The sequence below is a fragment of the Microtus oregoni genome, unplaced genomic scaffold, assembly GCF_018167655.1.
Source record: "Microtus oregoni isolate MIOR12 unplaced genomic scaffold, Mior012 000005F_ref0000423, whole genome shotgun sequence".
NCBI classification, from domain to species: Eukaryota; Metazoa; Chordata; class Mammalia; order Rodentia; family Cricetidae; genus Microtus; species Microtus oregoni.
This window is the reverse complement of record NW_024543064.1, coordinates 47,683,465-47,699,529: the sequence shown is the minus strand read 5'-3', so window position 1 is coordinate 47,699,529 and position 16,065 is coordinate 47,683,465. Positions and strand designations below refer to the sequence as shown.

The 16,065-nt window shown below is 45.3% G+C and overlaps 1 protein-coding gene across 1 annotated transcript in view; it reads left to right on the top strand.

The window, feature by feature from the left end:
* Nucleotides 1–1,848, top strand: part of Cachd1 (cache domain containing 1) — a 231,960-nt gene extending 230,112 nt beyond the window's left edge. Inside the window, exon 27 of the mRNA XM_041652659.1 lies at nucleotides 220–1,848. Coding sequence (XP_041508593.1) covers nucleotides 220–458 — 239 coding nt within the window. The 3' untranslated portion in view covers nucleotides 459–1,848. The remainder of the gene's footprint in view (nucleotides 1–219) is intronic.
* Nucleotides 1,849–16,065: the final 14,217 nt, after the last annotated feature.

Here is a 16,065-nt window from a genome sequence, read left to right as displayed (position 1 = left end):
TTTAACATGGTTGTGTATATGTGATCAATTGTTTTTAGAAAAATACAAACCAACCCTGGTTTCCTCTAGATCGCCTTCAAATTAAAATACCTCAGCATCCGCTGGTCAACATCTGGTCACGTGCAGATTTGGGCACCTAAGTGTCCCTAGCACCGGAGTACACCCCAGCCTCCTAGTCGGTCTGCTCTGTGTCCTGAGGCTATGCTGTTCCTTTCCTAGGTTACAGCACCATGAGCCCGCAGGAAGACAGCGAGAACCCTCCCTGCAACAACGACCCCTTGTCAGCAGGGGTGGATGTAGGCAACCATGACGAGGACTTGGACCTGGACACCCCACCTCAGACTGCAGCCCTCCTGAGTCACAAGTTCTACCACTACCGCTCCCAACATCCCACCCTCCATCACAGCCACCACCTTCAGGCCGCCGTGACAGTGCACACCGTGGATGCCGAGTGCTAACGGGTCCCCTCACCTCCCCAAGCAGAAGGGCACCGGGTGGTGCGGAGTGCTCCGAGAAGAAATGAGCCGGTGTAAAGCCCTGCCACACAAGACACCCTGAGTGTCTGTGCTTTGTCCCGGGCGGTTTGCTGCCCCCTGGGGGCGTGTTTAAACTGAAACCGCCTAGTCCCTGAGAAGCTGAGGCCGGTTCTGAAACGGAGGGGGTGGGGTCTGCTGATGAACCGACCCAATGGAGCTCCAACAGAGACACTTGTAAAGGAAACTGAGTCAGGGGAATGTTCCCAGCACCAGAAGCACTCGACCCCTGACCTGGAAGAGAGCTGGAGCCAATGGCGGGAATGGCGGGACGCAGCACACCAGAGCCTCCAACTGCTGGCAGACACTCCTGTTTCCCAGCGGTGCCTGGACGCCACCGTTATTGTACTGAACTCACCTTGAGCTCTAAATGATGCATCTCAAGATTTCTAAGTAAAGGATTATTTTTCTACTATTTATTGAACTTTCAAACTTGGGGGGGAAAGGAACCGAGAGGTTCTCGGCCATACCCCTGGCTGTTGTGTGTGATGACGTGGTTCTTTGATTAAGAAGTTGTGTTTCTTATTTAACTGGTGATCTTCCCACCACCCTGATCCACAAAAAAAGAAAGGAAGGAAGGAAGGAAGAAGGAAGCAATCTTTCTTTGGCTTGTTACATCACTTTGCTGAAATATGTCATCTGTGATAGTATTCCCTTTCTGGAGGGGCAATGATCCAAGATGGTCTCAAAGAAATGTCATTCCCTTTAGAATTATTTCCACCTCCCATATATAAGGTTTTCCTTAGGTTTCTACGAAATCTAGTATTACAGCCTTAGCCTTTCAGTTTAGGGAGGCTTGGGTTTATTCGCTTTGTTTAAAGACTATAAATTTTAAAATGTCTCGTTTTTTTACTCTGAGAATATTAAACAGATAACGGAAGACATTTTGAAATTGTTAACTTGTGATTCTTAAAAGATTTCCTTTGAAATCGTAGCTCAAAGCCTCTGCCACTGAGTCCACCAAACCGCTTTTGACTTCTCCGGGGATTCAGCACATGGCTGCTTTGGCGTGGGGCATTGTGATTTGAAAGTAGCGTTCTAATTACAGTGGTGTATTTTAGATTCACGCTTTGTGATTCCAATATGTTATGAAGACATTCTTTGCACCGTGTGTGTGGTAAATCTCCGTTTATATGTAGTTGGAAAAATTCACCAAACAATGTTTTAATAATAGGGTATCATGATATACTGTAAAGAATAAAATAAAAATTGGGTCCTCGGCACTACAGGAAGTAAACTCTATATGTGCTACCCAGAAACCCCTTCATACTGTGTATAAAATTGCAGTCTAGTGAAATAAACTGTATGCAATGAACGGTGTGAGCGGCTCCTGTTACTTGATGGGCTGGCTCTCACCATGTGACCTAGACATCCTTTCTGTGCTTCGAACAGCTTCAGGCCTCTTGACCATCTCAAACACACAAAGAAAAGTGAGGGTATTAATAGGCTAAATAAAATAAAGAACAAACGGTTAAAAATAAGTAAGACTACCAAGCCTGGTGTTTTAGGCTTTTCAAGCTAAACTCAGCAGGGGGGGTTAATTGTTTTGGGGCAGCCTGGGCTACATAGTGAGACTGTGTCTCAAAAAGCCAACGAATAAATAAAAGTGTATATATCTCCCCCTTCCTACACAGTCAGATCCATTTCCTTAGTGTAAGATGGTCAACTCTGTCTTGCTGAGATTGCGTGGGTTTCTTGTCTTCCCTGAAAAGACCCCTTCTCCGAGGGAGTCTAGTTTTTCTGTGATAGTGAGACTCTCTGTTAAGAAACCGGCTTCTCTGAGCTGGAGAGATGGCTCAGTGGTTAAAAGTACCTGCTCCTCTTCCAGAGGACCCAAATTCATTTCCTACCATACATGTTAGGTGGCTCACACCGCTTGTAAGTCCAGCTCAAGAGGTTCTAACATCCCAGTACCTGCACACTCATAGCCTATAGTCACACAGACACACCACGCACAATCAAAATTCAAAATCAATCTTTTTTTAAAAACTAGCTTCCCAACTGAGGAGGGGGAAAGGTCCGGAACAGAAAGATGGTGTCTCCAAGGAAGATGCTGTCATAAGATTGTCGTTTGGTGGGGATGGGGCCATTGAAGGGAGCTTCACAGCTTCCCCATAAGGTCTCAAAGTTCAATCCACTGAAGTTCGCCAACTATTTTATTAGGGTTACTTACAGTTCATGGGTAACAGGTCACAGGCAACATGGGAAGGTCTCTACCCAGCATGAATGATGTCCTCCTGGTAGCTTTGTAGATAGATGGAGGCCTCTTCCTGAATTCAGTCTTCCCTAACTTATATACTCCAACCGCTCCCAAGACCCCCAGACCACATCCAGTTAGACAGAATCGCATGCAGTCACTGAGCGGGTGGGTGGACACTCAGTATTTTCCTGAGGGAAGGGCAACACAGTTGACAAGCTCAGCTGTGATGATCTTTTGCAAGCAGAGCTGGGCGAGTTCCTGAGGATGCTACGTGCCCAGCTCAGAGGATAGATCTAGACAATGGGTGCCCAAAGCTAAGAACTGAAACCAATTAGTACAGTCCACTCAAACACAACAGCAAGTCAGACATCATGGTGGCATACACTCGGACTTCCAGCCCTGGGGAAAGACAGGAGGATTGTAAATTCAAGATCAGTGTATGCCATGTAAGACTATTTCAAAAAAAAAAAGACATTAATGGAAATTATTTTGTATCTTTTGCAGAAAGATTGCCCTGAAGTCAGGGCTGAAGTAATTGAATGTTTATAACCCGAGCAAGAGACCATCACAGGGGTTAGCTTTGAGTTTTTAGTTGGTTGGTTTTTTGCTACTGTTTTGTTTGTTTGCTTGCCGGTTTAGGTTTATTTTATTTTATATGTGTGAGTGTTTTAAACTCATATATGACGAGGGCCCACGGAGGTCAGAAGAGGGTGTCAGATCCCCTGGACCTGGAGTGACACGAGGTTGTGAGCAGAATTTGGGTGCTGGGAACCAAACCCAGGTCTTCAGCAAGAGTCCTTAATCTCTGCACCATTTCTCCAGCCCCTGTGGCTGAGTTTTACAGGTCCCATACAGACTGATGATCCCCAAGCAGTGTGTGTGACATCGTTCATCCATGTGGTGGCGGTGAGTGATGTTCACATTGTTTAGAAAGAAAACCGTGGTGTTGGAAACATTGTCATAGCCAATGGCAGTTCCTTAGGCTCCTCGGACACCACCGTGGCTTTCACAGAAGGTGTCTAGAAACCCCAAACGTTCTCACCAGTCCATTCACCGGGACTCCTGCGCCTGTACCCAGCCCTTTCCAGTGAACAGCATCAGTAGCTCAGAATATTCCAGGTCACTTGATGCAGGAAGAAACTTCCAGGCTGAGACTGACATCCAGCAGGGCCCAGACTCAGTGGTCCCCTGAGAATATGCCCATAGGTCTGCCAGATAATCTTGAATGAATAATTTTTGATAAGTTTTAGAAGTGTTTGAGCCTGACCATTTGCCTTCCATTGCTTCATTTGACTTGGAGAATCAGCTAGACCTCACTAATACATTTACTAGATAACCATCCAATTCCCCTCGCACCAACTTCTATTGCCACCCAGTGACTGACACGTGGCAAGCCTGGAGGACTGGCTTCCTCCCGTAGCAGTGACGACTCCAGTGATTTTGTGAAAATGTACATCTGGGGGAATCATCATATTCTTAACCATGCCGGCCAAGTCACTCTGTGTCTTTTTGGTCTGAACAAAGGTATGCGGATTTTCCAGGCTGGAGTAGAATGCTTTAAAAGATTGTTTTCTAAGATCCCTTTAAAAGAGCGTTCCGTTGAAAGCTCCTCATAACTGTATATGATGGTCTGTTTAGTAACTAACACGTATGTCTACGTGCACATGGATTGAGATCCTGCAGCCTTTTTGGGTTTTCTTGTTTGTTTTTTTCCAACCTCTATCAATTCAGAATTGCTCATTGGGGTATCATACTTATTATCTGATCCTTCAATTCAGTGTTTCTCAGTTTTTATTCATGAGTGCTCCCTTCCCTAAAAGAGACTTAATTTTGCTCCAATTCTCCTTAAGAAATGAGAGGAGATGCGCTTTATTGGCTAGAGTCACACTTTGGGGGTAACAGAAACCACTGTAACATCTGATCTCCATTTGATCCCCGCGGAAGCCTTTGTGGGCAGTGTCTTCCCCACTGAGCATATGAACCCTAAATAAAGGCACCCCCACCCTGACCCCAGCGCCTCTGTCAGCAATGCTACCCAACCTCCTCTGAGCTGCCCTGGGCCTCCTCTCCTAGCTCCCCTGACAGCACTGAATGGGAAGCAGGGTGGCCTGAAAGTTAATCCCAGCATCTCTGATCCCAGGCTTAAATCTGCAGAGTCTCTGATTAAAGCAGGCCGCTCTCACGTTGTTTCTCTCCTTTTGTGAGACCAGGTCACCAGGCTTGGTTCAGGGCCTCCTATTTACACATCAGAAGCAAGCACACAGCGATGAACCACAAGCACAACCCTTTCCTCCATATCTGGAGCAGGGAAATGGGTGAGGCCGGCTGCCCAATGCCTACCCCATCCCCCTCTTCAGTGTGATTCCGTTATTATTCCAGGACTTCAGGCTTGGCTTTAGATTTCTTATCTGGCCTACAAAATGTTAGCAACTCCCCACCCCCCAACTTATTTAATCAGAAGCCTAGTGGTGGCCTAGGAAGGTGTGCTGGGACCTCATCCAGTCTCACAAGACTGGTCTTGGGGATGTCTGTCTCAGAGCGATGTGAAGTTAAAGGTGGCATCTATGCCTACCGACTGCCATCCTGTCCATGTTCACATCCTCGGCCTCAGGGTGGTACTGATCTGTGGGTAGTGGGGGCAGGAGAAAGAAAACACAGGGCACACAAACTGCTGCTTCAACCAGCTTATGGGAGACAGAAGGCCGTATTATTTGAGACTGTTTAAATTGGACTTTTAGCAACTGCACTTGAAAGCATCTAATAAAGACATTTGAACAAACAAATACAAAACCCGAATACGGTTTCAGTTAGGGCTGCTTGTTATGAAGTAAAAGAAGGGGATGCGGGGAAGGAATCTGCTTTGGGGTTGATGCTCACAGAAAATGGCCCGATGTGACGTCTTGGAGGTGGCTACCTGCCGACTGAGAGTCATGTGGGGTGCAGGAATGGTGGGGAAGGCGAGCTTTTCAGGGTGGTAGGATGCAGAGCAGGCCGGGACCCGAGTGAGGCAGGGCCTCTGAAGCTAAAGCTTACTTACTCAGCAAAGGGTGGTAGGGTATGATGAGGAAGAAAGGAGGTCCTGGGCGCTATAGCGAGAAAATGTGTCAGATAGTTTAAAAGGGAGGGGATGGGGAGAGGTTACAGTCGGAATGTGGGTGTGTGTATGTGTGTGTGTGTATCTGTATGTATATGCTTATGTGTGTGTGTGTGTGCCAGTCTGAGTTGAAAGATCATAGGCTAACAAGGCTGGGAAACGTGGATAGAAAACTGTTGCAGAGGTCTATGTGAACACAAGACAATGGCAGTGAAGACGGAGGAACACAGGCAGGGGACAGTGACACACTCAGGCTTGGTCAGGAGAATCACAAGGTTGAAGACTATTTCAGAATTTTTTTTCAAAGAGCACAGTGGAGGATATGTCATGGAAGCAGAAACCCCAAACGTTCCTGCCTTGAACAACTGCGTGACACACGCTGTTGCCTTCTGCTCTGGGGAGACAAGGACAGAACCAGTGTGAAGAGGAGGGTGAAGAACGAGAAATGAGTCGGTGTTCGACGGTACGGTCAGTAAGGTGACTGGAGCTGACCTGTGCCCTGGACGGCTCTCCCAGTAGCCGTAACTGAACGAAACATTGGTTGGCACACGGAACACTTGCTTTGTGGTGAGCAGTGTGGGCGTGGTCTTTCCACCGAGTTTATTGCAGTTCAGTCAACACGACGCATACGACGCATGTACTTTCAGGGCTGCTGCTGCTGCCCTGACTCCCCTGGTACCCTGCTCTGCAGAGTCATTCTGACCACCCACCCTCTCCGCGCTCCTCCCGTCACCCACGCGGCCCTCACATGCTTCAGCTGCCCTAGAGGCCGATGCCCCGACTCTCACGGTGTGAAGTATGTCTTTGCTTCCGTTTCAACATATTTGTAATGTTCTCTTCTACTCGTAAAGACCGTAATCACTTCCCTACCCCCAGTGTGGGCCAGGTTTCTTAGCAGCTCTACTTGCCTAGCCCATGCCTGAAAGGGCACTCTGATCCCTCCCCCCTTGGTCTTCTGAAGATCTTACTTGAACCCCAGTTGTTGTTTACCTCATCCTGATGGATGCAGTCACATGGGAACTGTCCTGTAATCCAGCTGGACTCCAGCTTTTCGGTTGTTTTTTTTTTGTTTGTTTGTTTTTGTTTTTTTGGTTGGTTGCTTTTTTTCTGGTATGTGTGTGTGTGGTGTGCATGTGTGCTCATACATGTGGAAGCCAGAGGTTGACATCAGATATCTTTCTTGGTCCCGCTCCACCTTGTCTATGAGTCAGGGTCTCTCACTGAGTCTAGAGCATGCCAGCGTGTGCTAGTCTATATCCAGCTTGCCCGGGGATCTCCCATCTCTGACTCCCATGCTGGTGGGTGCTGGGGACCCAAACTTAGTTCCTCGTGTTTAAGCGGCAAATGCTTTCCCCACTGAGCACCCGTCCAGCCCCGGACTTCAGCCTTCTAAACCAGGCTCTTTCTTCCTTTTTTATTGCCATATTTTATTTATTCATGTGGGAAACGGGCGTATGCGTATGGTGGTGAGTGTGGAGGTCAGAGGATAACCTGTGGGAGTTGGTGCTCTCCTTCCCCATATGGGTCCCAGGAATTGAACTCAGATTTTGGGCTTGGCAGCAAGCTTCTTTAACCACTGAGCCATTTCGCTGGCCCTGACAGGCTCGCTCTTATTCTTCACAGTATGCGTTATGCAATTTGCTATCTGTGAAGAGATTTAGTGTTTTTGAAGACCCCTGGAGTGTCCACGGGAGCCATAATTATTTACAAACTGTAATAGCACACAGGGCCTGTGGCAATGAATCAGCCAGCTGACTTCTCCAAAATATATACATAGTCAGTTAGTGTGACTGCCTCTGGGTTTTGTCCCTACTGTATTGCTCTAGCCATTAGCCTGGCCTCACTACACAAATGTGTTCCCGTCTTTCTGTGTTCCTTGGCAAGATTCTATCCAGACCCACTTTCTAGTGTATCAGCTAGTTTCTATCACTATAACAAAATACCTGAGGTACCTGACTTAGAAGAAAAAAGGTTTCTATAGCACAATTCTGGGAGTCCCAATACCTAGTCAGACGTCCCTGTAGCTTCCGGCCTCTGACACAGTAATGGAGAGGGTATATAGAGCGTTGTTGCTTAGCCAAGAAACAAGAAAGAGAATGAGGATTGGGTAGAACCCCTTCAAAGCTACACCCCCAGCCACCCTGGGGCCCATGTCTCCAAGGACGTTTGTGATAGCACAGGCCCAGCTGTGTGTTGATTGACTCGCCTAGTTGCTCCACAGCTGCATCACATCTGTATAGAAGCCCCACAGCCTCACCATGATGCTCTGAAGGTAGAGAGCCAACCCGGCCGCTCTCTGCACCCTCCCGGTCACTTCCCAGTGGCACCTTATGCTGCTACCAGATTTATTTATTTATTATGTATAGAGTGTTCAATCTCTTCACCCTTCTGAGGGGTGCCATTCCTTTTTTCTTTTCTTAGATTTATCTATTGTGTATAGTGTTCTGCCTGCATGTGTCCCTGATCTCCAAAACGAGGGCACCAGATCTCATTACAGATGGTTGCAAGCCACCATGTGATTGCTGTGAATTGAACTCAGGACCTCTGGAAAAGCAGCCAGTGCTCTTAACCTCTGAGTGTCTTTCCAGCCCCTCTGAGGCCATTCTTTAAAGCCTCAGAATGACTAGGCCCTCGCCACACTTCATTCGTCAGGGACCCATGCGGCATTTCTGGTACCTGCAGGGTGTACAACACATCCTCTGCCTGCAGACCTCAGCCGGAAGCTGGAGGCTACACCATCCCTCGGGTCTCCCACATTCCCTTTTTCCCAGAAGCCCTGAGCTCCTTCCGGGCTCCTTTCCCCAACCTATGTGATACTCGACAGCCAGGTGTCCCCAAGCTTTTGTCATGATGACACATTGTCATCCACAAAGATCACATGGTAGAAACTCTCAATAGATTTTTTTGTTTGTTTGTTTGTCTTAATTCATGATGTTCAGGAAGTTTACAATGTTGTGTTGAGTGGCATCCGTAACTACTCCCAGCAGTGTGGGTGCTGCCTGAGGGCCACAAGTTGACCTAAATGGCAGGGACATTTCCCAGACAGCTTCAGTACCAGACATTCCATTGTCTCTGCCTTACTCCAAGTCAGTCATTGTCCCCGCCCCATGCTATAGCAGCCTCTGCATTGTCCTCTTCATTCGTCCCTCTCCTAATTCATTTTCACATGCAAATCCAAGTTGGTTTTTTTTTTTTAATTAGAGGCACCACTCTGATACTTTGTAACTATGGTGATGAAGGATGCTAAAAAGAAATCCCACACTAGCTCAGAATTGAGTATAATAAAGGGTTACTTATTTAGGGGTAGACTCACAGATCACAGTCCTCTGCATGAATGAGAACAGGAACTGAATCCAGCAGCTGGAAGAGAGAGGGAACACATGCTTTACATGGGCATTTATAGTATAAGAGGCCATGCCCAAGTGGGCAGGTAACTTAAAGGCTACTGGTGGAAGGTTTTCCTCCAGCACTATGGTGTGTCACATCTAAAATTAATGACTAAAATCTATTGTGTGTGTTCAGAATGCTGTACATCCATCCCCTCTGCCCACTTCGAAACATTTTTGCCACCTTAACGGAAGCTCCATACCTAGCAAGCAATAGTGCCCAACTGCCCCTCCCCCACACCCACACACTGCCAATCTACTTACTGTCTTCATGGACCTAACTGATACATTCTTTGTAAACAGATACTTGACTGTTCCTGTTTGGCTTCTTTCCCTTGGTATAAAGTTTACGAGTTCGATCCCTGTTCTAGGCTGACTCCGTGCTTTGTATCCTGCTAATCCAGCCATCTGTTCATGGGCCGTGGCTGTCTCTACCTCGCTAAGCAATGAGCCACGGGTATTTGTGTGCCGTGTTTCTGAATACTGGTTCTTAATTCTTTTCCAGCTGCTCAGCCATGGAGGGATTCCCCGTGCAGTATTGGGAGGGCCCTACAGGGCACTTTCCAGGCTGGCTAACTCACTCCACTTTCCTGACAGCTGCGCGGAAGAATCCGTTCTCTCCCTTTGCTAGCCAACACTCCTTTCTTTCTTTTGTTTAAATCACAGACAGATCTCCTTACATGTGGTGGTACAGGCCCTTAGTCCCAGCACTCAGTTGAAGTCAGGTAGGGCTATATTCTTGAATTCTTGGCTAGCCAGGGCTGTATAGTGACACCCTGTCCCCCAAAAAGCAAATAAACAACAACCCCCAAAATTACTACTTACCTATTGTGTTAAAAATGTCTTTCTGGGCCGGGCGGTGGTGGCGCACGCCTTTAATCCCAGTACTCGGGAGGCAGAGGCAGGTGGATCTCTGGGAGTTCAAGGCCAGCCTGGTCTACAAGAGCTAGTTCCAGGACAGGCTCCAAAGCTACAGAGAAGCCCTGTTTCGGAAAAAAAAAATATATCTGTCTGTTTTCTGAGTTATTGGTGCTGTGAGCTGAACCCAGGGCCTCGTGTGTGCTGAAGGTACATTCTTCTACTGAGCCCTACCTCAGTTTACAGTAATCAACTGAAAAATGTGAAGGTAAAACCTAATTTGCCTAGCATACTTTAATGTTTGGTCATTTCTCTTAAAATGAAATCTCTTCCCAATCCCCACACACCATTCCGTCCATCAACCTCTTCTTTCGTGCTGTGTTCTAATTGATTGAATGAGTCCGACTCTGATATACCTCAGGGCCTTTACATGTGCTATTCACAGTACCCGGAATGACTCCTCTCCACATCCTGCCCTCTTCTGGATACAATCCCTTTTCCTTCAGAGTTCAGTGCCGAGCTGCTTCTGTGCCTGCCCACACCTCATTTAGCTTCCACTGTTTCCCCCCAGAGAGGGGAAAAAAATGCTAAAATTCAAAACTGAATATGGCTGTCAGAGCGAGGGTAACCCTATCCCCACTAAAGAAAGGCTCTCCTGTGCATGCGCCCTGCCCATTTACAGAAGAAAACAGAAATCTAGTGCCACTGTCCTTGTGCTATGAAGGACCAAGGAAGTGACTGCTCCATGAAACTGATTAGTGTAACAAACTGGGAATTCCCAGAGGACTGGGGATGCACGAAACTAGAAGACATTTGGAGTCTTGAGACAAAGAGAGAACCCCAGACACAAAGACTCAGGAACACGCAGAGAAAGGTGAGAAGGGAAATACAGACGGGTACTGGTGGTAGTGACTCCAGGATTGCTCTACATGACATGTAAATGCCATATCTGCCCAAAATTTCCCTGAAATCTCATAAACAAGACTCTAGAGTGGGTGACCAAAGGGAACAGCTGCAGGGCAAGAGCACAAGGCAGTGCCTAAAGAGAGCCAAACTGGACCAAAGATGGCAAAATGTGAGGATGCAAATCTCGGAAAAGTTACTTCCAAGCCACCAAGAGTAGGCAGCTTGTCTCCAGCAACATCTGGACACAGGGCAGCACCAGTGAACTCATGTGTCCTTCCCCATCGGCAAGCTGATGTTTGCTGCTGCCTGTCTGCTCGCCAGGTGTCGGTGTTTATCCAGGAAAGCACCCAATGAGAATTGACTACATTTTTTTTGACTGACATTTACAGTTGGATTTCAATACAAAATGCATATATACATATAAGCATACATACATGTGGGCATGTATGTCTATGTGTGTATATATACATACATACATATATACACGTATATACATACACACACAAAAATACAAAATACCAAAATGAGACCATCTCAATGCTTATTTAGCCTACTACACACACACTGGGTGAAAGACATAGCAGAGACGTCAAGATGCCTAAAGCAGTAAGGAGACATTTTCTTATTAAAAGGCTGGAAGAGGTGAGAATTGCCTACTTATCAGAATGTTCCAGAAGCAAATCAGCATGAACCTACATGAACAGCAGAAGGAAATAAATCCCTGTGTTTATGACCTTGGACTAAAGAAGAATTTCTTTACTAGGCATAACTTATAAGTTAAAATTCTGATACTACAAAAATAGTTACCCAAATTGGGGGGGAGGGAGTTTACTTGAAAAAAAAAAAAAGGCTGACGATGACAGTCACGTGAAGGTTACACAATGACCATAGCCTGTCAAGCAAGGGAAAGTAATCCAGCAAGAAAACTGGGCTGAGAGGTCTCCGCAGTGAGAGGGAGATACAAACTGCTCCTGATGACACAGAAGGTCAACCTTTTACATTACTGACAAGCACAGAAAAATGAGGCAGGATTAGTCTTCTGCGCCGTGGATAGGGGTTCATGCTTGCAACCCTTGCACTCATGAGGCTGAGGCAAGGTCAGGAGTTCGAGATCAGCCTGAGGTACATAGTGAGACACTGCCTCAGGGGAAAAAATATTATATATATAAAATATTGAGTGAGCACAATTCCAGAAGTGTGAGGACATTCGAAACATCAATGGGAGTCTATAAATTTATGTGGGTATTTTGGCAACTCAATAGCGACTTAGATGTACACTTTGACTCAGAAATTCCACGTATCCACACCTCCGGCATCACGGGCACAAGAATACTTGGTCTTGCCTGGCGGTGGTGGCGCACGCCTTTAATCCCAGCACTCGGGAGGCAGAGGCAGGCGGATCTCTGTGAGTTCGAGACCAGCCTGGTCTACAAGAGCTAGTTCCAGGACAGTCTCCAAAACCACAGAGAAACCCTGTCTCGAAAAACCAAAACCAAACCAAAACAAAACAAAACAAGAATACTTGGTCTAAGGTGTGGTCGGTGCATGTCCTGCCTAAACAGAATGCTTAACTCAGGATACAGTGGCTTGATGTTCCAAGTGTTGACGAGGTAATTGCTCTGTTTGTTCTTTGTGTCATGCTAAAGCAGTCTTTTGCCTCCCCCCCCCTTTGGATTGGGGTATATGAGTTATGGAAAATAATGCATATTCCATATTTACTGGATTGCCCTCCTGGGTCTATGCTATGTCTCTGTAGTTCTTTCTATCTCTGTTACTCCTACCTAATCTTTCTAATCCACACACCCCTACTCTGGAATGTGCAAACCCCATCGAGGCTGGACCCCGACATAGTAGTACATTTTGTAATTTATCATTTCAGTTTTGTTTGGGTTCAGCTACAGCAAAGAAAGCGAGGACTGAGTTAAGAATTCCTAGCTGGCAGTGGTGGTATATATCTTTAATCCCATTACTTGGGTGGCAAAGGCAGGCAGATCTCTGTGAGTTCAAGGGGCCTGCCTGGTCTACAGAGCAAGTTCCAGAATAACCAGGACTACACTGAGAAACTCTGCCTCAAAAAAAAAAAAAAAAAAAAACAAACTTTAAAAAATTCCTCGAATGAAGACCACAGTTCTATGTAGACCTGTGAGAATTTATACATATATGTAAGTTTAATCCTGTGCTACTTATGAATAGTCAGTAGGCTATAGTATTTTCCATGAAGGCTAATGCTTTATGATCTTAGCATATGTATATATGCCTATAAAACGGAATTATGTGGTTCTTTTTCCTCTGGCTTGCTGTATATATCATGTAGCAATAGGATGTGTTCCAAAACATTCACAGATCTACAAGTCTAATGACTATATTTATGTACTTGTATGGATGTAGCTTTTTATCCAGTTTGACATCTTTATCCCAGACATTAAAAAAGAGAACATTTTATAAAAAGGTGAGGGAAAAAAAATGCTTACCTTTACAGAATTCTATCATAGAATATTATTTTAGCTATGCAAAGATGTGTTACATTTGTTTATGCTATGGAATATTATTTTTACTGTGTTAAGGTGTGTTACATTTGTTCCTGCTGCATTTGTTCAGGTGTGAAAAAATGTGTTAGATTTGTTTCACCTTGCTTGCTTAAGGCACCTGATTGGTCTAATAAAAAGCTGAATGGCCAATAGCTAGGCAGGAAAAGGATAGGAGGGGCTGGAAGGCAGAGGGAATGCATGGGAGAATGAGAGAATGTAAGAATAAGAGAGGAGAAGAAAGAAAGGGAAACACGTGGAGCCAGAAGCTAGGCAGCCACCAGCCAACCAGATATAGAAAGCACGAAAGTAAGACATACAGACAGAAAGACGGTAAATAAGGCAAACAAACAACAATGAAAAAAATCAAGGCAAAATGTAGAAACAGATAAATAAGAGTTAAGATAAGGTCAAGCACTCATAACTAAGAACGAGTCTCCATGTCGTGATTTGGAATCTGATTTGTGGCTGAAAGGAAAAGCCAGCTACAGAACACTGTTGCAGGATATTTGATTAGCAAAAGGCACCTTCTGACTATTTTAATAAAGAACTGAATGGCCAATTGCTAGGCAGGAGAAAATAGGTGGGACTTCTGAGCAAGGAGAAGAACTTAGAGTTATGATCTAGGCACAGGAGAGATGCCAGGAAGATGCAGAGCAATGGAAGAGAGGTAAAAAGCCACGTGGCAGAATATAGGTTAATATAGACAGGTTAATTTAAGTCATAAGAACTGGGATCAAACCTAATCTCAAAGCCAAACTTTTAGAATTAACAATAAGTCTCCATATCATTATTTCGGGCCTGACAGTCCCAAAGAAAGTCTGACAAAAATGTCCAGATACAGAATAGAAGTAGTTTGTGATTTCACTAGCATGTGGAATCTAAACCAGGGGGTCTCAGAGAAGCTGGAGGAGATTGGTCTTTCCCAGAGACAGGAGGCAGTAGTGTAAATAAAGGTGGGGAGACAAGTATATGGGTACTGATTTATAATTCACCAGGAATGAGAAGTTCTGGGGCCAGCAAGATGGATAAAGGAGCTTACTACATAAAGTACATACACCTACACACACACATACACACACACATACACAGAGGAGGGGGAGAGATTAAATGGTTTAAAATCTAGAACAAAGGCAGGCATAGTGGTACATGCCTTTAGTCCCAGCACGTGGGAGGCAGAGGCAGGCAAATCTCTAAATTTGAGGCTAGCCTGGTCTACAAAGTGAGTTCCTGGACAGCCAGAACTACACAGGGAACCCTGTCTGTCTCAAAAAAGTGAGCTGGGGAGCTTGAAAGAATTTGGGATGTTTTAATCAGAAAGGAACCATTAACATTGGAGGAGACAGATAGGCTTAACCTGACTTCGGCATTACACAATGCATGCTTATAAGAAACTCCACACAAACCTATTAACGTGCATATTCATATAATTAATGCAGTTAAACAACACATTAGTGCTCTTACCATTAAGGGTGTTGATGTAATTTTATTTGCAATTAATATATATACATATTTATGTACAAGTTTAAAAATGAATTTAAATTGAAAATATTAAATGCCTCTTATTAAATATAATAGCAGTAATGAAGAACTGATACATACAACAGTCTTGATGGATCCCCCAGAGGCTGAATAACAGAAGCCAGCACCAAAAGCAGGAGGGGCCGGGCCTCAGAATAAATCCATGTAGTTAAACTTCTAGAAGATGCAAGGTGAATCTGTAGAACAAACGATGCAAGCTGGTTTCTTTGCATACTTTTTCTCTTTCTTGAGCCGTGTTCAGGCGCATGGCTAGGGCCACCTGACTACCCGCCCTCGGAGATGTGGGTGAGGAGACCCAGAGATGGGAATTACAGGGTGAGCTATGTTGTGGGAATGGTTAGGTTAATTTGGGACAAAATTTGTTCTTAAAGCACTTATTCATGGCACAACACTAAATATTTAAGTTCATCTTTCTACGGTGTGGGTAGGAGAGGGATGGACCAATTATTGAGAGTCACTGGGGGATAGAACGATGTGGGTCATAGGCATGAAGCCATTTATCATCTAGTTCTGGAGCCTGGACGTTCATCCCGGGGTTAAATAGCTTGCCCAGCATGCAAGAAACTTTTGGTTTACTTCCCAGTACAACAGAAACAAAATGTCCAGTTGTGATCTATACATGTCAATGTCACTCACTCAAAACCCATGGCTGTCACAGAATACCCTACATGAACAAAATAAAAAACGAATTGAGCTCAGTCTGGTGACACACGCCTTTAATCTTAGCACTTGGGAGGCATAAGCAGGTGGACCTCTGTGAGTTCAAAGCCAGCCTGGCTTACAGAGAGAGTTTTAGGCCAGAGAAGACTACATAGTAAGACCCTATCTTAAAAAAAAAAAATAATCAAGTTAAAGTGACTAGTGGTGTTTCATGATTAAATGTTTTAGAAATCAGTTTTGCCCTAAACTAACCTAACTGTTCTTAATGAAACTTCTCATCCTGTACTTCCCGTCTCTGCATCTCTTCTTTCTTCACTCAAGTCTCCACGAGAAGACAGCCAGGCAGCCTTCCTTACTGAAC